Here is a 24,082-nt window from a genome sequence, read left to right on the forward strand (position 1 = left end):
GGGAGGGGCCCATCCCCAACTCCCCCCCACCCCCATCCCTTCTCCCCACCCTCTGTTTGATCCCCTAACTCCATGCTGGCCCTCCCGACCTCCCACACTCACTGGCAGTACCAGAGAACAAGCAGGAGGCTGGAGACAGCCCTTGGAGACATTCCCCTGCTGTCTCCATCCTCCTGCTCCTTCCCCTGCTTATCTGTAGCCTTGGGTCACCCTGTTGGACAGGATGCAAAACATCCAGTGGGTGGAAGATGGGCTCACAATTGACGTAGGTCAAGTGAGGGAAAACCTTGAGAGGTTAGACATCCATAAGTCTGTGGGCCCAGACAATGCACCCGAGGGTCTTGAAGGAGCTGATGGACATTATAGCATGTCCTATGGCAAAGATATTTGAGAACTTGTGACGCTCAGAAGAGGTACCGGAAGACTGGTAAAAAGCCAATGTGGTCCCAATATTTGAAAAAGGAAGGAAGGAAGGAAGGAAGGAAGGAAGGAAGGTTGGTCGGTCCAGGGAATTACAGGCCAATCAGTCTGACATCCATCCCTGGAAAGATTCTGGAGAAAATCATCAAGGGATCCATCAGCAACAAGCTACCGGAAGGCAACCTTCTGAACGCTAGCCAACATGGCTTTATTGCTGGAAGATGAAGGGACCAACCTCGTCTCCTTCTATGACCAGATGACGCATTGCCTGGACAAGGGAACCGAGGTTGATGTCACATCTGGATTTCAAGAAAGCCTTTGACTAACTCTCCCTGTATATCCTCATGATTAAGCTGGGGAACTTGTTTGTAAGTTATTTGAAAAAATATTTTCTCATAACTTCTCAGGATTTACTAGTTAGAAATACTGCATTGTCTTCTCCATCTAAGTATTTCTTTTTAGTGCTGATTTAAACTTTACATTTAAGTTTTAGAATTATATTAAACAGGATTGGATAGCAGTGAGACTTGCAATAAAGAAGAGAGATTATTAGCAATTCAGAACTACAGTTAAGTCCTCACTTAAGTTTTATAATATAGTAAACAGAAGTAGTTGCTATCCAAATTTTCAGTACACAGACACAATTTTCTTTTTATTGCCATGAATATTAATCTTAATAAATATATTTTAACACAGCAAGCTCAGAGTTAAACACTACTGAATTAAGGAGTAGTGTGGAAAATTTGGGGGTGGGGGGAGACACTGATCCCATGGTATTAAGGAGGGTTTAAAGATGGATTGCATGGAGGCTCTGATATATAGAGAAAGGGGAGAGAGGAAACAAGGAATTTGTGAAGGGGAATGGAGGAATGCAAGGAGCATCTGATGTGTGCTGTATTTTCAGTCTACCAAAGCAACAGTGTGTGTTTATTTGTAGTTTAACTGCATAATGAAAGATTAATTCAGTGTCTAGTCATGTAAGAAGGTTTTATTCCTTTATCTAGTGTAAATTGCCAAATTCAATCAAATTCATGTTCAGCATTTCAGATTATTGTGGGAGAAAGAAAAAGAAAATGCCTTGAGTTAGTGTGCATCTCACTGGCATCTTTCCAAATGTTTTAAAACAATTTACATTGCAAAACAACATTTTATAACTTTAAAGCAATTGGATATCATTCCCACTAGTAGATAAGCTACACAACTTCACCTTCATAGGAAGCAAATTATATTATCTTAGGAGATGAGTTGTTCATTATCTCATTTATATTGTTTTACATTATATTGCAAACATTAGAAAGATAGCATAGGTTTGAAATGATGGTGAAACTAAAACAAAACTACAGGATGAAAAGAATAAGCAATGTCTTGATTTCCTTTAAAACAGTTTATGAAAGAGAAGTTTATCTAGGTATTAAAGTGTGGAGACTCCCTGGCCAGAGCGCCTCACCTGCATACCAGAAGTGTAGGTTCAGAAGATGCCCAGTGATGTGTAGCAAGGGACACTGGGATTTCCAGAGTAAGCTTATTTGCCAAAAACTGCATGATTAACATATTATCAAAGGACTTGTTCATTCAAGTTACTAGAAATGGATCATCACAATCTTAGGTCCACCTAGGCCTCTGTGGATCAGTGTGAAACATACTAATTTTGGCAGGAGTTTGATGTTGTCAAGTAGTGTGCCTACCGGATCAATCTTTATTGTTGTCATCGTGTCTCCAGTCCTAGCTTCCTATATGGTCTGCTCCCAATATTCTGCATATCTCACTGCTTCTCGTGTTTCCAAATCTTGTGGGTGCATTGTGGTGCTACAGAGCATCTCAAGAGATAATCCATGACACATTGTGCAGTTGTGTAGAGGCCTCATGATTTCCTGAGAAAGTTGCATCTCCCGAGACCCACTTTCAATCTATTCAGGCTCCACCATGTGTGCCATATGTAATTGGGCCAAATGGTAACTCCTCACTGCGGGTAATTCCTTGCTGGCTCCATTCAACAGCTTTGTCATGTAGTTTCTCCCATTCTTTTTGCCAGAGGGTAGTTCTGGCTGATTTCAGTCATATGGTCAATGGTATAGTAGAGGAAAAAAAAGCTACTTCTCAATGAGAGACGATGGTCTGCTGTTTGATGACAATATAGTGGGTGGCAGTCATCTGACTCTTGTACCTGTAGGTCAATGTCACTTGCTACTTTCCTCCTGCTGTATGTGGGTGCTATGCCAGATAGTGCATATAGGCAGGGAATGGGTGGGTTTTAGGTGGCCTGTTATAATTCTGCATGTATAATTTAGGGTGATGTCAGTATATTTATCGTGACTGTAAAGGTGGATAAGCAAATGAGCTAATTAATCTAAATAACACAACTGCACAGTAAATGAAAGAGGTGGGGGCTTGCTAAACCTGCAGCCTGTCTGTAACCTGGCACTACAAAGGGCTCAGAAAATTCTGCAGACTTGATTTAAATTTAAAACCAGAAGACTATAGTATTATAACGGCTGTACCAACAAAAAACCAACTGTGAACAATGGCAATTACAGAATACTACCAGGAATTTCCATCACCCCTGGAGGCTCAATTCCTTTACCAGGGATGGGTAATACTTTATCCTCCTAAAGGCGGTAATGCTGACAAATATGGTTGGCTACTGATGTGGGCAACTGGTGTTGTCTTAGTCGAGGGGGGGCACATTTCCCCGCCCCACCCCCCGTGACCAATACTGCCAACTGGGGGGTGTTTGCCGCGGTCGATTCTGTGAACCAGAGGGGGGTCCCCAGTGGGCAGTCCTGCAACAGCCAATTGCTGTGGCCAATTGCTGCAGCAACTTCTGGGAGTGGTTGCAGCAGTTTCCAGGAGCAAGCACCGGCCGATCACTGCCGCTGCTCCCAGAAGGGGCCGAAGCCAATCTCAGAAGTGGCTGCAGCTATCACAGTGATCAGCCACCACTTGCAGGGGGGCACCAACATTCCTGCCTTCCCCTGCCAAATCTATTATGTAATAAACAGCCAATTGTGCATGCTCACAATAGAGAAATAGGGTCGATATGTCCTCCAGTTCAAAAGGTTAGCTGAGCTAGAACCTTCAAGGTTTTTACTTAATTGAGCATGTGCAATAACACCATCACAGTAATAGATGGTGGTTTGTCTATAGAAGTTATTGTGATGTTCTTGAGGCTAAGTGTGATGGTTTCAATGTTATTTGTGCTTGTGCTGGTATGCACTTGTTCAATTTTCAGGTCAGGTCTAGCAAAAAAACCACACTGCCATACTGCTTATGCCTTATTTCAGCAATGAGTGTTCTCCCTTTGATGGTCGGGGTAGAGTTATTAGGTCCTTTGTGCGTCTCCTGTATGCACACAATATCATACTCCTGTGATATTGCTTCCAGGATAGACAGGATCAATAAGCAGTAGCAAACATTCCTTTTTTTTTTTTTTTAGAGATACATGTTTTAGTTTGTATTGCTGGTCTTTTAGATGATCTTTATACATGCATAACATCTGTGAATAGTAAATATCTATGTTACCTGTAAATAGTGAAATAGCACAAGTATGTAGCTAAGTAGCACAATAGTGCAATTTTGCATAATTGTGCTATTAGATTAATCAGAAAATCTTGCTGAAATCTGTATTGACTCCTGTTTTATATCTAAAGACCAACAGATGTGTACTCATCAGCTCATGCAATGAATAGAAGACATCTATTATTAGGCAAATCAGCATATATAACTGATCCTCTAAGTGAGGTAAATTAATTACTCAATTAAAAATATAGAACATAGAATGCTATGTTTTTAAAAAGGCATTACAGGTATTCACATTATTTTTAAACAATATTGCAGGATGGAACAGTTTTGCTCTTTTTACTATAACTTTTTCTTCTTAGTCCTTATAGGCTACTGTATAGCTATTAAAGAATCCCAGAAAATACAATGATTTAGAAAAAAATCGAGACTAAGAATATGTTGTTAAAAAGGTCTTCAACCTTTTGTTTTGTCATAGGTTCACTCAAAATGTGTGTTGTTTGGGGGATTTCAGTGTTTTATTTGTAGTTAAATTGTATTTTATTGGAATTCCTAAAAATATTTATTTTATGATGGTGTATATCCATGGTTTCCAACCTGAAACTGAGCATGTTATTTCAAAGGGGTCTACAGCCATTATAGATTCTTTGGAGCCCTTTGTAAAGGGACCAGAAACCATCTGCAAGTCTCATCCTGGAAATTTTTCATAAATGGGGTGAACCCCAAGTAAACACAAAGAAGCTATAGATAATTCTACTCCTTTTAGTACAGGGGATTTATGATAGCTAAGAAGGGTTGTACTGGGAGGAGGAGGAATGATTGGAATGCCTTGTGCTTTGGCTGACTAGGTGGCATATGGACTCTTGGGGAACATAGGGCACCTATGCATGTGATAGACCTCTGCTCTGACGCATGCTAATTAGCACATTTTGGAGTAGACTTGATTAATTGAGTCTGCTGGAGCATGCTAACTAGCATGCTCTGGCAGCCTCTGCATGATGTGTATGTGGTGCCCCCAGATTTCAAAATGGCATTTGGGGTGCTGTAACTAAAGTTCGTTGAATGAGCTTTAGTTAAAGTGCCCCTGCCACCATTTTGGAGCAAGGCACACTGTACACATGTGATGCTGTGGGTGCTTAAATTAGACCAGCTCTGAGAGGCGCTCTAATTAAAGGACCCTTCACTCCAGAGCACATGTATGGACACCCATAAATACCAGATACATTTTACCAGATAATCTGTGTTGAAGTGGAGCAAAGAAAAATGGAATTATATTATCTTATTTGTTAATTTTTTCCTTTTCCTTGGCTGCTAAGAAAGCCTGTATAGGAAGTAGAGGAGAAAGAGATCCATCCCATGCTAACTGCTCCCCTGTGTCCAGGCAGAACCAGTTAAACTCCTATATCTCTTTCATTGAGGCTTCTAGGGAAGAAATGGGATAACTACAATTTCTCTCTCTCTTCCCTAGAATTAAAAGTAATTCTGGGAAACAGAAGATGAACATTTACTTTTTCTGAGTCGCTTTTCATACCCTAATAACTCCTTTTTCAAAGTTTAAATAAATTGTAGGAGTTGGACTCCTGTCTAACAAATTCTGGACATACGAATTATAATTCATGAGTGCATAAATATCATTATATGTACTAAACAATCTACAATTTCAAACAAAGCAGTGTTTGATGAGATGGATCATTTGTCATTCATCAATATACAGATAAAATAAATTGGGAATGAATTGAGTGAGATTAACATTTATGCCTAACATGGCTGTGGAATTGGCTTTATTGAGAAATCTTCCAAGTTGTGATTTGCATTGCAGATAAGCACACCTCAGTTTCAGTATCGTTATACCACTATCTGCTACATAGCAGTAGTTTCAGGACATAGGCTGGAAGATGGTTTGGAAATAATACATAAAATAGAACTAAAGTATAATAAAGGATATGTTTTGTGTTTTAGATGACTGTCCATCCTTTTGTAGAAGTTTCTTTCCAGCATGCAGTTTATCAGACTAGTACTGCTGATGGTTCTCATCCATGTTGGAATGAAGAACTTCAGATGGATTTTATGTAAGTTTTTCCACTTTTACAACACGAAAAAATACAACAAAATAGTTGTTAAGCTCTATAATAAAAGTATACAAGTCAGCAGCTAGATTCCCTTCCCCACTGGAACCAAGAGCAAACTTGTAACTCAAAACGCTTCCTGCAAAGCATTCTCAGTTACAGCTGGGAGCTGCATTTCTGTCTGCACCTTTGTTTTCTTTGTCAACAAATAGGACAACCCTGTCATAGGCCATGTTTTGAAAATAAAGGAAAGTTATTGCTGTCCACTTGTCATTTATTCTATTTGAAATGAGTTGGAATGACGGCTTTCAATTTTTTGCCTCTTTTCCCCTTTTTAGGGGGTATGTTGTAGGGAGGAAGGGAGCCTGGTGAAGGGGATGTGGATGCAGTGCACTCCATTCTGGTTATTCTCTGTGACTATAACTAGCCAATAATGATTTTTACAAACTGGAATAATTTAGAGTAGACGTGAAGTTAGGAGCCAAAATTAGGGAGGTCAAAATGTGGCTTGAAGCATTTTCCAACTATTTTTCACCGTTGGATGCTGTGAAATATATGAAAGAATGGAGATGTTAACACTGTTTAGGAAATTTGGGACAGAAATCAGTGGAACTATGTTGGTTCTCAGCAACTGGGTTTCTGTCCTAATTTATTTGACTGCTGAAATAATAATGAAATAAAATAGCTTAACCAAATTTATCTCCGAAAGTCAGTAGAGTTAAACTGGAATGATAGTCACCTTTTGTTTTAGCATACTGATTTAGTTTGATTTCTTTAAAATTGTTCATGATTCTTTAATATTTTAAGAACATTAAGGAGTAATTATATTATTTTTAATTATAACAATGTCTGGAAGAAAACAGGTGAGTAAGATTAATTCTGTCTGTAATTACAGATCTCCAGGACATGACTACAGCTTTTCAGGCCTGTCTAAAATTAAAGACAATATATGTGTCAACATTTTTGATGAAGTTATTTTGGAAAAACATGAGGTAAGTAGCATAAACACAATAATGGACTTTAGTTTCTCAAGTTATTGTGTGCTGTGTAAATTACTGTAAACATGAACACATCTACATTTTGTCTTTCCTATTTGGAATAAACTATATCTATAATATTGCTTTTCCAATTTTGCATAAACTTCGCTTCCATCTTAGAATTTTAGAAATTCCATTCAGAAATATTGTGGCCATTATGACAGTTTAGGTTTGAGCTGTGAGAAAACAGTTTGATTTTCTGCAAAAAAACTGTCATTTGCTGCACATTAAAATGTATATTTTTTACCAACCTGTGAAAATTTTAATTCAGAACTACTTCTGTAGTTTCTCATGCTGTTTGTACAGTGGTGTCCAACTTTTCTGGGATACAGACCAGATGTGGTATGGGGTCAGTCTACAAGTTGGATCTGGCGCATGTGTTTTGTCCATGGGCCCTATCCAATGCAGGGTTGTTACATGGGAACGATCCATCATATAGTCCCAGCCCTACGTGTGCCAGATCAGGATCTCTCCCCAGACCGAACTCCACATATGCTGGGTTGTGTTCTGGCCCCATGTACCAGATCAAGCCCTGATCTGATGCATGGGGTCCTGTGATCTGGCCCCACAGTTTTGAAGTTGTCCTGTCTGGGCAACCTGGCCAGATTACGTTTCCTAGAATACTCTGTGGACCCTATCGCTGAGCTTCTTCAGTCTGTCATCTAAGGCCCTGGCTATAGTGTCTCATGAAAAACCTTCCCCAACTAGGAGAACAGTAGCAGGAAGCAACTGATGTATAGCATTTATAAGACACTGACAGCATTTCTAAATTATCAGGTTTCTGTTCACAGGTGTTATTTTTCTGGTTTGATTGTTTAGTTTTTCAAATTAAATTCAAATTGTTTCATGGAAAGCAGGTAATTCTGTGAAATATTTTGCTTAGTTGAAGATAATTGTGGATGGAAAACTTGTTAAAAATATTAAAAAGTTCTATCTTATTTCCACTTTAAATTTGTCTAAGTTTACATATTAGCTTTTGTTATGCCAGTGTCCTCTAGGTTAAAAAGTCCATTAGTACCATAATATGTGATATCTTTTTTCATGTAGGCTTTTTTTTGCTGTCATCTAGTCATATTTTTATTCTCTCTTTAATGATTAGCTTCCTAAGTCTCAGACTGAAAGGCAGATTTTCTAAGTTTGAACGATTATTTTCATCCTTTTCTGAAGCTTTTACCGTTTTCCTAGGTTACAAAATAATTTTTTTCATTGTGACATATTCAGTGTTTCATTATGGATTTATTGTTATACATTGTGTTGCCATATCAACATTTGTAATGAGATGTCTGCTTTAATTTTTATTCTAACAGAATAGATAAACTGTAAAATATAATAATGTTTAAGGTACATTTCATATAGAGATATTCTGTAGAGAGTCCTGCTTCTGCATAACTTTTCCGTTATTTTTGTCTTTGAGGATAATAACACTTGTGTGTGTTTCTCAGCAATACAGTATAGGATAGGAGTAAGGCCTTGTGATTTCAAGTTGTCCTGTGTATAGACAACAGATATAAACAAATATTGATAAGAAACTGAATCTAGCTTTAGTGCAGTTACCAATAGTTTATCATCGTTGTCATCAGCATCTTCATCATCATCACCACAGTAAAATTCTTTAAGCCATTTCCTGAGTATTGACCCAGTGCATTATTCTAACCAATGTCAGTTAGGCCAGTCAGCCTAACTTCCATCCTAGGGAAAACTCTAGAAAAGTTCATCAAGGAGTCTATCTGTGATAAGCTTGCAGAAGGTGAGATTCTGAATGACAGCCAGCATGGCTTTCTTGCAGGCACGTCTTACTTTACTGACATGGGACAGGGCGCAGGGGTGGCCGTGATCCCCCTGGCGCCCCTACCGTGCCAAGTCTGGGCCCTAAACGCACCCTCCGTCTCGCCAGCCACGTCTTTGATTTTACGATTATCAGTGGGAGGATGCCTTCCGACCCCCTTGTGCACAGTGCTATTTTGGTACTGGCCCCTGTTCACCAGTAAGTGATATGGTGCACCCCAGCCTTATGGGCTACGCGTGCCTCCTACCTCTCCTTTAGCACACCCCAAGCCTCGCAGTTATTCCAGATGTTCTCGTGTCTCCGATATATGCGCCCTCACCGGGGCCTCTCTGATGTACGCGCCCTCGCCGGGGCCTTGCCCTGCACTCGCCCCACTCTGGGCTCTGTCCTGCGCACCCTGCGTTCTTGGGTTCTATCCCACGCTCCCTAGCCTCTTGTGCTTGTACCCGCGTGCTTACCCCAGCACGCCTAATGTACTCACTCCTTGCCTGGGGCCCTGTTGCTCGCTGCACAAGCCCTGTCTCGCCCCTTCCGGGGTTTGGCTAGTGTAATCACCCTCTTCAGACTCCCAGCCACACGCTCTTGCCCTGCCTCGGGCCTCTAACCGCGTGCTTGCCCTACTCTGGACTCTTACATTTGCCCTCGCCCCCCCCTTATGGGGCTTCCCCCTAGACTCGCCTCGTCTGGGGCATCCTAATAGGTGTTCCCCCCTTTTGGGGCTTATGCCTCGCCCTTCTCTGGGGCCTCCTCAGTAAGCTCGCCCTTCTCTGGGGCCTCCTCAGTAGGTAGCTTGCCCTCTCCGGGGCTTCTCATGTAGAGGCAGCACCCTCTCTGGGGCTTGTCCCCCCACGCTTCTCGCGCCCTCGCCCTCTCTGGGGCTTGTCCCCCCACGCTTCTCACGCTGGGGCTCAGGTGGCCCGTAGCCATGCCTGGCCCCTTGATCCTTCTCGGGGTCCCTCGCCCTACTGGGCCAAATACCGTCCTCACAGGCTGGGGTCTCAGCCCCCACACACCACGTCACACTGGCGCCAAACAGCTTTGCCTTCCAGGCACTGCTCTGTGCCTGAACAGGGCACCCAGGAACCCCCACTCCACTGGGGAGCTCCTAATGAGGCCTCCTCACACCCCTACAGCCTCACGCAGTCCTCCGGTGTAACATCGGACCCAACGATAAACATAAAGCCCCGAGCCCACCGGCTGCAACACAAAATCAGCCTACCAGCTATAACACAATAACAAGCTTCCTTGCTCAAACATAGGGTTAAGCATACTTGCCTCTCTATCAATAGCCTCCCCGTCAGGGTTCTTTCCACCCTTACCATGTTGTAGCTGCTTGGGTGGTCAAACTGCAACCATCGGCCCTGCTCAGCTCTACTGCAGCACTCCCACACATCAGGCTACCAGAAGGGAACTGCTCAATAGGCTTCGGCCTGGGCTGTTTATAAAGGCCCGGCCCTGCCCCCTGGTGGTCAGCTGACCCAATCATTTGCTCTAGCAACCCTCACCTGGGCTGCCCTGAAGCTTGGCAGCTAAGCCTACACCACTATTACTAGTAGCAGGCACCCCAGTGCCCTGCTACACTTACCAACCTTATCTTCTTTTATGGCCAGGTAACTCGCCACCTGAGAGAGCAGGTTGACATTGTATACCATGACTTCCAAAAAGTCTTTGATTTAGTCTCCCACAATGTCCTTGAAAGCAGATTGGCAGATTGCAGGCTTAACTTTGAGACAGTCAGGTGGGTGAGAAACTGGCGGCAGGATAGGACCCCGAGTGTCGTAGTGAATGGATCTGTGCCATCCGGGCAAGAAGTGGGAAGTGGTGTCCCAGAGGGGTCGGTGCTTGGTCCAGTACTTTTCAACATCTTTATTAACTATTTGGATGTGGGCGTGAAGAGCTCACTGGCCAAGTTTGTGGATGACACTAAGTATGGGGAAGCATGGTCACGCTTGAAGACAGGCTACAGATACGGACAGAACTAGCCAGGCTAACAAGTTGGGCGGATTGGAACCTGATGAAGTTCAACAATGAGAAATGTAAAGTACACTACCTTGGGACTAACAACCCCCAACACACCTACTGGCTTGTCAGCACCGAACTGACTAGCACTATGAATGAAAGGGACCTGGGGGTAATAACAGACCACAGTATAAATTGAGCCAGCAGTGCAATGCTGTAGCTAGTAGGACAAATAATACTGTGGCATGCATCAATCAATGCATCTCCAGCAAAACCAAGGAGGTGATTCTTACTCAGCACTGGAGAGAATGCAGCTGGAGTGCTACATCCAGTTTTGGGCACCACACTATAACAACGACACGAATAAGCTTGAGAGAGTCCAAAGAAGAGTCATCTGTATGATCAGAGTCTTACACAGAAAGCCATACGAGGAAAGGCGGAGAGATCTGGGACTCTTCAGCTTGAAGAAAAGAAGGCTGAGAAGGGACCTGGTAGCAGCTTACTGCTACACTAGGGGATTACATCAAGGGCTCAGTGAGCAACTGTTCACCACGGCATTCAAGGGGAAAACTAGGAGTAATGGCCACAAACTTCTGGAAGACTGATTCAGGCTCAACATTAGGAAAAACTTCTTCACAATCAGGGTGTCTAGGCTGTGGAATAAGCTCCCTCCAGAGGTGGTGCAATCACCTACCCTGGAAATCTTCAAGAGGAGACTAGACAGTCACATTGTTGGGGTCACCTGACTCCCAGTTATCTTTCCTGCTTGGTGCAGGGGGCTGGATCCCATGATCTTCCAAGGTTCCTTCCAGCCTTACATCATAGTTTCATAGTTTAATCCACCTGGGCTCCCACCTGATCATTGGCTCATAAACAACTACCAAATAGGGAAACTCGAAAGAAAGGTCCATCCTTTATTATTTTTCAGGAAAATCAAATCACTCAATTCACTTTCATAGTTTCACATTTATGAATCTATGAAACATTGTAGATATTTTTATCATCCTGAATCAAACTGCTAATAAAACTTCTGATGATGAGCCATGTATAATTCTAATATGAACAAAATTATCACATTACCAGCTCTCAGCTTGTTACTTCATTCACAATATAGTTTAAGACCAATTGCTGTAAATAGTTATACTGGTGTAGTCACTGCATCCACATACAGTACCAAAATTTCCACTAGAGGATTTATTTGCAGATTGGGGTCTCATTGAGCTATGGATTTGTAAAACTTAATAATCTGAGGATTTTTTAAAATAAAAAACTAGCTAAGTCATCTACTTGCCTATTTAATATTTTTACCTTATGAATGAAATACTGGAGGGAGTTAAATGCTGAGAGAAAGAGGCATAAAGGTATAGGAACAAGCAGAGAAGAGTATCACAGATCTTACCACATCTTCATTTTTTAAATGTTTTAAGTTCTGATCTTTTCTTTCTGTATACTAAACTGAAACTCCCATCAAGACCTTCATAATTTTCCGTATTTCTATACTCCTATCTATTCAAACTGAAAATGATAAAGGCAAATCCTCAGGTGGTAAAATGTCAGGAGCGTATAGAATGGGGAAGGTTGGGAAGACTAGACTGAAGCAGTGTACAGAGCTCCTTGTCAGACCCTCATTTGGTCTAGAAGTCCCCAGGGAAATGCTATTATCTTTGGCTTCTCTGTGTTAAGGGGTATGCCAATTGAGGAAGAAGAAAAGTGTGTAAAGGCCATAATTCCTCTCCTCAGCTGTGCTGAGCATAAACTGGTTGTAGCTGTGGGTTGAACTCAGGAGACATCTAGATTCATAAATAATGGGTAAATTAAGAAAAATCTTCTGGATTTTATTATGAAAGTGTTTGATTTTGTGAACATATGGATTTATTGAGTTATCACATTCTATTTTATATGAGCAATTCATCGGTTCATTGAACACCTTGGGCACATCTATACATGCAAATAATCCGAGAACAGTTTACTCTTTGGTAAACAACTCGAGAGTAAACTTTCCTGGGCACATGTCTACAAGTAAAGGGTGCAGGAGCAGATTTACTTCTCCTAGCATGTGGAAGCAGGGGATACTCACCAATGGTGAACCCAGGAATAAGGGCCTCTGGAAATTCCCCTTGCAGCACCTGGGTAAAGCAGGGAAAGGGCTGGAGAGTTCTCATGTGCTGCTGCAGGGATGGTATCAGTGGCTGACTGATGGAAGAAATGAGAGCCCCACTTTGTTAGCTCCTGCTTGCTTTGCATTGGAAGATGCGCAAGGGCTTGCAGCATAAATGGACATCTGCTGCAGGCGGAAGGTGGCAAGGGAGCAGGATGGAGGCATAGTGTGGAGCTGCACCACAGTGAGAGCAAGTCAGATGCCAACAAGATCACGAAGGGAGAACTTCCTAGCTCAGGAGTTCAGAGAAACATTTGGCACCAGGTACCCTGGCTCCTGGGAGAGGCGGCAGGGAGAGGAAGTCTTGGGACCCTCTCACTGAGTCAGATGCAGCGAGAGAAGATTTAGCATTTTTGATTAGGAGCTGGCGAGCAGTGATGGCCCCAGAGTGTACCTACCTCTGGAGTGAATTAAGGGTGCATGATTAGTCAATGAAATTAATTGGACTAATTAATATAGTGTGATAAAATTAGCTGGTGTAATTTATTCATTTCTGATTAAATTAATTGGGCTAATTGATTTCTTTAATGAACAGTCAATTATGGATGCCTCTTTGATTGAGTTAATTATTGCTGGTGGATTGACCAGCCAAATTAATTGGATGGACTGATTCACTTAGGAACCCATGCCTTGGGGACTCCTTTGTTTGAGCTCACTGAGAATTATTATGTGATGGCCTAAAAAATGAATTGAGTGATTTGATTTTCCTGAAGAATAATGAAGGACGGACCTTTCTTTTGAGTTTCCCTATTTGGTAGTTGTTTATGAGCCAACTATCAGGTGGGAGCCCAGGTGGATTAAACCCTAGTCTGAGGTGACATCATTTTTCCCAGGCTTACATTGATTGCATCCAGTGAGCCAGCCTCATGGGCACACTACACTGTGAGAAGGAGATTAAACACCAGCATAATCTTCAATTGGCATGTAGAAGGCATGTGAAGGGAGGTGGAGCCCCATATATCACCTTTGTGTGTGGTCAGTGCACACTACAATTAATGACCCTCCCAACAGTATTCAAGATCAAGATGTGGCAGGAAGTGAAAGGGTCAGACTTCATGAGTGGGACACGGTGAGGGTCAAACTGTCCAGTCTGAAAAGCCAACATGCCAGGGGTTGGAATTCCCATGTACTTTGGCACAGGTCATACTGGCAGCACCACTCACATAGTAGCAGACTGCTGTCACCCCCTGCAGCTCTGTAATAGGACCCTGCATCCCCCCTGGGTACTAGCTCAGAGGCCAGAAGACAGCTATCTCCTGGTGGAGGCTGGGACATTGCTCCCTGACCCCAGAAGCTGCCTGCTGCCAGGGTGGGCTCTGCCACAGGAACCTGGGCAGGGACAATGTCCCCTTGCCCCAGCAGCAGGGAGCTCCCAGCCCCTGCTCTATGATTGCAGGATCTGGACTGGGAGATACTTCCATACCAGCACCAGCCCTGCAGTCACAGGACCCAGGGTGAGAGTTCCTTCTCTCCCAGTGACAGCTCTGGGAGAGAAGAATGCTGGCACAGGGCTGGTGCTGGGAGATCCTTCTATTTGATAAATCAATAAATGTGATAAATTAATAAATCCATATGAAGAATCTGCTAATGTTGGCCCCGCAATTACAGAACAGGGGCTTGGAGCTCCCTGCTGCCGTGACAGGGGAACATTGTCCTCACCCAGGCTCTGGCAGTGGAGCCTGCCCCAGCAGCAGGCAACTCTTTGGGGCAAGGAGCAATTTCCCACCCCCTGCTGCCTATGTGCTCCCAGTCAGACATCTACATATGTGCTACTGCACAGTAAGTAATCTTGAGTAAATTTGCTACTTGCATTTACAGGTAGCAAATTTACTCGTGATGAGAGCCAATTACTGTGCAGTAAGTGTCTGCACTTGTAGATGTGGACACTTACTGCACAGTAATTAGCTCTACTGAAGAATAAAGTGTCTCATGCAGCTGCTTCCCTTGTTGAGTCTTTTTAACAGGAAAAAGTCTTGCCATTGATTTAATTTTTTTTAAAACATCAACAACTTAAAATGAGATATGTTCTAGTAAGCTTTCAAAGGCTTGAGGAATCTGTTTCAGCCAAAATATATATAGATGCATAATATTTAAAGAATAAAAGCCAACCTAAACTACCTATTTCAACAGGATACCTGTCCTAAGGGTTGCAGTGGTCACTTTTACATAAGAAAAAATTGGCTAGGATCAGTTAGTTTTCCTTTCTCTGCTCTTCTGGAACAATCAAAGGTAACATTGTAATATAATATTAAAAAAAATTCTGTGGTATTAACCAAACCACCTAATAGTATTTGATGGTAATAAAAACAAGTCTTTTTATAAACATTTTAACACTGTAAGTAGTATGGTCTTCATATGGGATTATGAATGAATCTTATTGTTATGGTAACTCCTGTATGTTTCATCATTTGTTCTTAAGCAATGATCATTTTCCCTGCAAAGTTAAGTAAGCTGATGTAAAGATTCTACTTGCATATAAAGTTCTACTAGTTTTTCCCTGATGTGAATGGAAGTAGATGGCTGAGAGGAGCTTCGCTGAGGGGTTTATCAGTCACACACAGTAGTGCCATATAGGGGGTGCATGGGGTGCACATGCACCCCCTGGGAGCACCGGTGCACCCCCTGTCAGGCTGCTCCCTGTTTGGTGGGTGGGTAGGTGGGAGCACCGGTGCCCCCTGCGAGTGCTGGCTGAGGAGCAGGGCCACCCACAAAAGTGACCACTTCTGCAAGCGGCATGGCCGCTTTTTGCTGAGTGTGATTGGCTATGGGGTGCCTCCCCAGCCAGTAAGATCGGCCACTGGGGGATCCCCCTCCTCCAGTCGCTGACTGGCACCAGTTGCCCATGATCATACACAATTCCAAGAAAAATGGACAGCTCAGCCAGACTAATAATTTTATTATATTCAAGCTCCAGACTCTGCTTTTGAGATGTGGGGAAGGAGGAGAAAAATGACCTTCACTGTAGTGTGGAAGAACTATGGGAAAATGCAAAACTAGTGATCAAGAAAAGAGAAACCTTAATCAGGCAGAGGAGCAATCTGATCTTGGCCTGCACAAAAACACCTGAGTTACTTACCCCTAAGCCACTGAAGATACAGAGGCCAATTGCTGTAGTTTATAGTTTCATAACAGCATACTTATACAGAAATTCTATGGATTCTAGAATATTTTCACCCTTTTGCTGACTCTAGCCTCCTTTCTTCTACCATCACTGAAGTCCTTTACTTGTGGAAACAGGTTCCACAACCAACAAGCAGTATATTTGTAGATTTAGGACTAAATATGCAGAAATTACATCTAATTGATAGCATGTGTTAAACTAGTCCTTGTTAGTTTAAATAAAACAATTCCAAATTTACTGCATAACCTCTGTTTCTTTACCTACTTCTGTATTTTGCTAGCTCCTTAGGGTATATCTATATGTGCACTTTAATGAACAGTAACCTATTTTAATAAGCATTAAAGTATCACTAAAAAACAGTGGGCATTTTTACACATGCTTCCAATGCAGTGCTGCGTGCTTTTAATTGGCGAGCTGTGCTAATTAAAAGTGCCTGCACATCACATGTACCAGCAGCACACTGTGCCTCTGCTGAAAGTATGGCAGCGTTGCACTTTGAACTAAAGCACATCAAAATGTGTTTTAGCTCAAAGCGCACTGCCATCATTTTCTCAGCATGGAGGTACGCTGTGCTACTGATATATGTGACACATGAGGCTGCTAGGGCGCATCAGTTTACATGCTCCAGTAGATTCAGTTAATAGAGTCTGCTCTGATGCACTGGATTTCCAGCATATTGGAGCAGGCTCCCCACATGTGTGTAAGTACTCCATGCTTTTTAGTTAATGCGTGTTAAAATAGGCTAATGCGCAGCAAGTGTCACTTAAATACTGTACTCTTTAGTTAATGCGCATTAGCACAGGGTAGTGCACATTTTCCTAGGACTTCACAATGGAGGTACTAGATTTAACGTGCATTAACTGAAGTGTATTAATGTGCATGTAGACACACCCTTAGGGCATTTATAGATGTACTCTGGGAGGCGGGGGAGCACTTTCATACAGCTCAGAGAGCCACGCTAATGAAAAGTGCCTGGAGTGTCATGCGTATCAGCATTCCCATGCTGAAAAAAGGCAGGTGGGGTGCTTTGAACTAAAACTCATTGAAAGAGCTTTAGTTAAAGCACCCTGCTTCCATTTTTCAGTGTGGGGATACTGATACACATGTCTGGAGTCTGGTCTGACACACTGTAATTACAGAGCATCGGAGCAGCCTTCCTGAATGTGTATAGGAGCCCTTAGATTTTAAGCATTGCCGCTATTAAGGTAAATGTGATTATCTTGTGTTTTCCTCATATACATTTTCTGGGACTGAAGTCTATATTTATGGTATAAGACTGCCTCCCCATGTAAAGACATTTGCATTTTTTAATCTGGCACATCATATGTCTTCCTAGATAAACTCCCAGATGTTTCTTCTGTTTAAAACTTAAGGAGCGATGTTCTTATCCAAAAGCTATTGAGTGGAATCCCTGAAAGGAAGACATAAAAATTATAATTTCCTTTTAGTGCATTTGGTAGAATTTGGATCATTTGAGGTTTTATATTTTAAAATAATGTCTCTCATGGTGTTTAATGTGATGTACTTATGTTTTCCCTAATATAATAACCTAGTTATGTTCACAGATCTGTGGGACGTTTCAAGTAAATATGCCACCAGTTTTGCTTGGTTACACTTGGAGTAAGACACATGTATCTCCTAAAGAAGAGAGTTGTGGACAGAACTTAAAAGAATACACCTTTTTAACCATCTTTGCTACAATTGAACCTCAGTTATCATCTGTTGAAAAAGATTCAGAATCTGATAAGGTTAGAAGTTATACTTAGCTAATTAATATGCATATCCAAATTAAGAATTGTAAACAGGGTGAATTTATTTCTTAAAGCAAATTGTCTTTGCTTATTATTGATTGTTTTCCTCTATATTCTGCCTTGAAATTAGAAATAGTATGACTGTAACTGTAACTATAATTCTAGTTTTTAGATCATGAAGATGAAACACTTCTGCAAAGAGCATATATTTTTAAAAAAAGTTGCAAGGCAAAATTTCCAAAGAGAAGAATAATAACTTCTGTTTTTGACAGCGAAGGAAGAAATGTTTTAGTAACAAAATATATCAAGTCATTAAATCCACCACAACTGTTACTGGATATGTATCCTGATGATCCTAATGCAACTTTTGTAAGTAGCAGATTTTACTTTTTATCATACAGTAAGAACTTTCTGAATTGCTGAAATTAGTTTATGACATTCAATCCAGAATTACTATAATTTACATTTTTTCTGCTATCGAAGCTCATGCCGTCAGGAATCACCGATGTAATAAATATGATAAAAACTTACATTGACTGTAGTTTTACATATTTAAATAAATAAAACTGATATTCACTCAAATGCTATTTATAAAATACATGATCTGATATTTACGTATACTCTCATTTTATTTACAGGACCTTATTTCTCGATTTGTATCTTTAATTCCTTGTATATCAGATACTGTTGATGGAAATGATGATGTTGATATTTGGGTGACCTCTGAGGTAATAATTGTATAATAAATAGATGCAGATGAGTTAGTAGGTGGTTGAAGTAATCATTTTTAACTGTATTAAAAATTCTGCTGGAAAAAGATTTTGACTTACACAGCAGATAGATAAATCTTGAATGCCTGCCAGATACAGACCACATAGGTCCTTAGTCAAGCCCATCTCCAGCAAAATGAGTTCCTGAGCTAGGAAACTTAATTTGAATCATTCAGGTTTTGTAATAAAGTGATCATAAATTTAGAGGCAGAAGGATTATCATCTCCAAAATGTGCAGATTCCCAGGTATCCTTGGAGAAAAGAAGCCTGTGCCTAACTGTGAGTTCCTATTTCTGCAGCAATACAGCAGTCCTCTTAGCTTCTACACTATACTCTCTAAATATAAGGAGTTGACAGCATAGGATTTCTGATAAACACATTGTTTTACCATTTCCATTTAGCACTGCATCAGTTTAGCTGCTGGAAATAAAGAAGAACATGCAGTACTTCTGTGTAACTACTTCATGTATTTTGACAAAAAAGCATGGGTACTGTTGGGAACATCTGTGTTAGAAGTAAGTGCACTGTTTAAGAAGGGCTTATGTATTTGTTGATTTCATCCCTTGCAACAACATAAACTATATAATGTGTTAGACAGACTAAAATACACATTTGTCATATCAGACTATTTTTTCTGTGGCATTTAGTCCAGCATCCTGTCTTCTACAGAGTCTAGTACCACTTGATAAAAGGAAGGTAACTAGAAGTCTCATTATGGACATAGTGAATAATATGACTCAAGGGATATTTCTTCCTTAATTCTTTAATCTTTTGGAAGTCCTACTAAACACTTTCTTTCAGTGAGTCCCTTAGGTTAAAGATGTTAGCAAAAGTGTTTATAGCACCAATTTTAAATGTATTGCCTTTCAGTTCTACTGTATTTCCCCATATTTTTGTTTGATGAAGGTAAGGTAAGTAAAAACACCCCATTTTCTTTTCTTGCATTTTTTATTTTCTGTATCCTTTGTGGTTTCTCTACTCAACTCCAGTTTAAATTCAACAGGTTCATTATTTCAGTCTAATTCAGTCACTTTATTCATATTTGAAATTAAAATTAATATCCTTGTGAATAAGTTATATTCAAAATAAGCCTTATTTTTACAAGGTAAAGGAGTATTCATGAGGGAGCCCTTACCTATGCTACACCTGTTCTATCAGTAAATAGAAAATTGCACTCCTGTAACTTTCACATAAGAAAAAGGAAGTAATTTTAAAATTAGTTCTTTTTACTAAAAAGAAGGGGCATCTTTAACAAAACTTCATAGTTGTATTGCAAATGAGTGAAAAAATGGAACATTAGCTTATCTTTCTTTCTTGGTGTTCTGTGTATTTGATGATATTTGCTCTTTGTTGATCCAGGGAAAAGTGGCATATGTCTTGACTCTGGAAAATGGAGAATATTTCCTTTGGAATCCCCTGAATGGACAGTGTTACAAACCATTTGATGCATTTTGTCCCTTACAGAGCATTGACTGCTTAATTGATTGGGAAAATGTAAGTATGTTTGAAAAAAAAAAAGCCAAGAATGGTTTCAAGTTATGTATAGGCAAAGTGTGAAGCAGTATTTTAAGGCAGGGCTGTCCAACTTATGGCCTCTGAATTGAAAGGTTAACTTGTAGTCCACAGCTTCCAACCTGGCTGCTGCTTCTGCCACTACTCCTTTGGCTGCTTACTGGGGTCTCTGGGTTCCCTTTCTCTCCTCCAGCTTCTGCTTACTGTCTCACCCATGGCATGAGATGTCATGACCCAAGTGGTAGGGAGACTAGAGAAGTTTATACAGCCTATGTGGATTCAAAAGTTGAACAGACCTGTTTCAAGGGATCAAGTAGTGGCATAGACTTGACAAAAAATTGACAAAGAATAAAAAAATAAAGATATTCATATGAGAGAGAGAGAAATGGGACCAGCTTTTGGTGAGAGCCTGTTGCACCCCTAAGAGTGAAGACCTCTGGCAGACCTCTCCAGTGGATGCCAGCTTGACCCCCAGTGTGGAGCCAGGAGGTAAGTGGGGTCCTTGTTAGGTGGGGTCTAGCTAGAGGGGGAAGCTGAGCAGAGCTGAGGAGGGTTATGCCCTTCCCCCTGGCTCTTACTTAGCCCAGCCCCCAGGGAACTATGTGACCAGAGCCGTGCAACCAGGTGCGCTCTGGGTCTGGTGTGTGTGAGTTAGTGCAAGAGTTTGGGGAAGGGGGGGTACTTACTGGCCCCTTTCTCCAGTGGGACAGGCTGGTAGCTGGTCCCTGCAAGCGAGTGCTGTAATCCTGTGCATCATGAGATCTTGCAAGACTCGCTATGAGCCTCGAGATTTAAAGGTTTTCAAAGGTCCCAATTGAAGTTTTTCTTCAGTTAGGACCAGATCTTGGTGGGAAATGTGTGGGTGCAAGCCCATTGTGCCCCTAAGAGCAAAGACCTCCGGCAGACCCCTCCAGCAGACCCCAACCTGACCCCCACTGTGGAGCTGGGAGGTAAGTGGGGCCCACGGTGTGTGGTCATTAGCTAGAGGGGCCAGCTGAATGGAGCCGAGGAGAGTCATGCCCCCCCAGCTCCTGCTTAGCCCAGCCCCCAGGGAGCCATGCAAACAGGCTCACTCTGGGCCCAATGCGCCTGAGTTAGCATAGGAATTTGTGCGGAACGGCATGCAAAAGGGTTATCAGTAGGGCATTTTTGCTCCTGAGTCGCCTCCTGGTTGCCCCACACATGGCACAGGAGTTGCCTACTGCACCTCCAGGCAGCAGAAGCCCCCCCACACTGAGGATAGTCCTCTGGTGCTGGACATCAGGTAAAGGGGACGAGGGATCAACCCTTCCCTCAACCCCCCTCTGTAGGGACCCGGGGAATCCCCCTGGCTGCTTGGCAAGCCGGGTAGCTGTGAGATCCCCCTACAGGCAGCTGCTCGAACCTGCCTGCCAAGCCGCAGCAGCTGGTGAAGATCACTGGGTGCAATAACACCCACCTGGTCTCCCATGTATGCAAACATCTGGGGAACTGTGTGACCAGAGCTTGCCCTGCAATATGGTTGCTACACACCACACACCCAGGCGTCCTGTCCTGGATGGACCACCCTCCGCCCCCTGGTACCTCAGAGGCCCGCACCCAGACAGAGCCTATGGTTCCATACCAGAAAGGAATACGTCTATATCAGCAGGGACTGCAGAAATGAGACAAGGACAGCTAAGGCAGGCATGGAAATCAAGCTGGCAACCAGCATAAAAGACAACAAAAAGTCATTTTACAGATACATAGGAGCAAGAAAAAATTGGGATCTACTGTGGGCCCCCTACTGAATGCTCAGGGGCAGCCCACAGTTGATTCCCAGGAAAAGACAGAACTCCTAAATACATATTTCACGTCAGTATTCCTGAAACCAAACGGGAGCTGTTTGCCTGACCACAGGCCCGGGGAATGAGGAGAAGACAGATAACATTAAATCAGTCCTGAACAGGTGAGGGATCTCCTACAACACTTGAATGCTTTCAAGTCTGCTGGGCCAGATAACCTGCACCCGAGAGTCCTGAAAGAACTGGCTGAGCTTATAGCAGCACCACTGGCCAAGCTATTTGAAGAATCGTTGAATTCAGAAGTGGTTCTGGACATCTAGAAGAGAGCCAATGTGGTGCCCATCTTTAAAAAAGGGAAGAGGGGTGACCCAGCAAACTACAGACCAGTCAGCCTGACTTCAGTCCTGGGTAAAATCTTTTAAAAATGTGTTAAGGAGGCCATCAATCACAAGCTTGGATGGGGTGCAACCCTTTTTTGAGGGTAGATCATGCCTGGCTAACCTAGTGTCCTTCCACAACAAAGTAACTGGCCATCTGGATGAGTGACATGAGATTGACATCATTTTCTTAGATTTCAGTAAAGCCTATGACTGTTTCCAATTAGATTCTCTCAGTCAAACTGGAGGGTACTGGGCTGGACCAGTCTACAGTGAAGTGGGTGGACAACTGGCTTAGAAGCAACTCCTAGAGAGTTGTAATCGATGGAATGGAGGCCCATCTCCAGTGGTGTCCCCCAGGGATTGGTGCTTGGACCTGTGCTCTTTAATATATTTATTAATAACTTGGATGAGGGGGTGGCAAGCTCAATGATTAAGTTCACAGATGATACCAAGCTGTGGGGAAACCCAGGCATACCAGAGGATGGGGCAAAGATTCAGGATGAATTTGACCGACTGGATTCATGGGCGGAATGAAATCAGATGAGGTTTAACAATGAGAAGTGCAAAGTCCTTCGTCTGGATAGAAAGAACCCTCACCATAACTGCACAATGGGTGGTAGTCCATTGGCTGGAACAGCATCTGAACAAGACCTGGGGTCACGATCGACTGGAAGATGAATATGAATCAACAGTGTGATGAGGTTGCCAGAAGGGCAAATAGAACTCTGGCATGCATCAGCCGATGTGTGGCCAATAGATCCAAGGAGGTGCTCCTCCCTCTCTGTTCTGCGTTAGCGAGACCTCAGCTGGAGTACTGTGTCCAGTTATAGGCACTGACCTTCAAGAAGGATGTGGATAAGCTCAAGAGGGTACAAAGAAGGGTCACACATATGATCAAGGGTATGGAAGGTGGGCTTTATGAGAAGAGACTCTGGGAACTGGGTCTGTTTGAATAAGAGAAAGCTGAGCGGTGACTTGATAGCTGCCAACAAGTACATCGGGGTAAGCAACAAGAACTAGGAGAGATATTCTTCAAGAAGGCATCTGAAGGGAGGATGAGGACAAATGGACATAAACGTCCATACATGCAAACACATGCGCTTGCAGCAGCTCAAATAGAAGTGGTGCAGATTTGAGCTGGGGCTTTTTGCTTCAGTGCACGTGCTCAGACATGAACTTTGTTTCTTGAGCAAATTGTGCCACTTGGGGCAAAATAACTCTGCCTGGCTCCTCCGAGACCTTTAGCCAGGGGGAGCTAGAGCCCAGGGCCAGCACCTGTGCTGTCCCCAGCAGTATAAAAAGCTGCCCTGTCCTGGTCCAGGCAGTATAAAAAGCCTCCCTGGCAAGTAGCTCAGGGCTACTAGCTCTCGGGAGTTTTGGGGCCCAGCCAATTGGTACCTGGGGACACTACCCCTTCATAGTTTCATAGTTGGTAGGGTCGGAAGGGACCTGAGCAGATCATCAAGTCCAACCCCCTGCCATGGCAGGAAAGAGTACTGGGGTCAAACTACCCTGGCAAGGTGTCAATCTAGCCTCCTCTTAAAGACCCCCAGGGTAGAAGCCAGCACCACTTCTCTTGGAAGTTGGTTCCAGATCCTAGCCAACCTGACAGTGAAGTAGAGCCTCCTGATATCCAGCCTGAATCTACCCTCTGCCAGCTTGTGACCGTTACTTCCATTCACTCCTGGTAGTGCTCGGGGGAACAGGGACTCCCCCACTGCCTGTTGGTCCCCCCTGCCTAGTTTGTAAATGGCCACTAGATCGTCCCTTAGCCTTCTCTTGTGGAGGCTGAACAGGTTCAGGTCCGTTAGCCTCTCCTCATAGGGCCTGCCCTGCTGACCCC

The 24,082-nt window shown here is 42.7% G+C and overlaps 2 protein-coding genes across 2 annotated transcripts in view; both read left to right on the forward strand.

The window, feature by feature from the left end:
- LOC109287159 (coiled-coil and C2 domain-containing protein 2A-like) overlaps nucleotides 1–391 on the forward strand; it is a 41,895-nt gene extending 41,504 nt beyond the window's left edge. The window contains exon 7 of the mRNA XM_019502122.1: nucleotides 200–391. Coding sequence (XP_019357667.1) covers nucleotides 200–391 — 192 coding nt within the window. The remainder of the gene's footprint in view (nucleotides 1–199) is intronic.
- A 3,251-nt stretch (nucleotides 392–3,642) lies between these two features.
- Nucleotides 3,643–24,082, forward strand: part of CC2D2B (coiled-coil and C2 domain containing 2B) — a 54,478-nt gene continuing 34,038 nt past the window's right edge. The window contains exons 1-9 of the mRNA XM_019502650.1: nucleotides 3,643–4,158; nucleotides 5,896–6,005; nucleotides 6,898–6,994; nucleotides 15,073–15,171; nucleotides 17,629–17,811; nucleotides 17,980–18,183; nucleotides 18,453–18,542; nucleotides 18,986–19,099; nucleotides 19,944–20,078. Coding sequence (XP_019358195.1) covers nucleotides 4,099–4,158; nucleotides 5,896–6,005; nucleotides 6,898–6,994; nucleotides 15,073–15,171; nucleotides 17,629–17,811; nucleotides 17,980–18,183; nucleotides 18,453–18,542; nucleotides 18,986–19,099; nucleotides 19,944–20,078 — 1,092 coding nt within the window. The 5' untranslated portion in view covers nucleotides 3,643–4,098. The remainder of the gene's footprint in view (nucleotides 4,159–5,895; nucleotides 6,006–6,897; nucleotides 6,995–15,072; nucleotides 15,172–17,628; nucleotides 17,812–17,979; nucleotides 18,184–18,452; nucleotides 18,543–18,985; nucleotides 19,100–19,943; nucleotides 20,079–24,082) is intronic.

Source organism: Gavialis gangeticus, unplaced genomic scaffold (assembly GCF_001723915.1).
Source record: "Gavialis gangeticus isolate Ggan-Ray unplaced genomic scaffold, GavGan_comp1, whole genome shotgun sequence".
NCBI lineage: Eukaryota > Metazoa > Chordata > Crocodylia > Gavialidae > Gavialis > Gavialis gangeticus.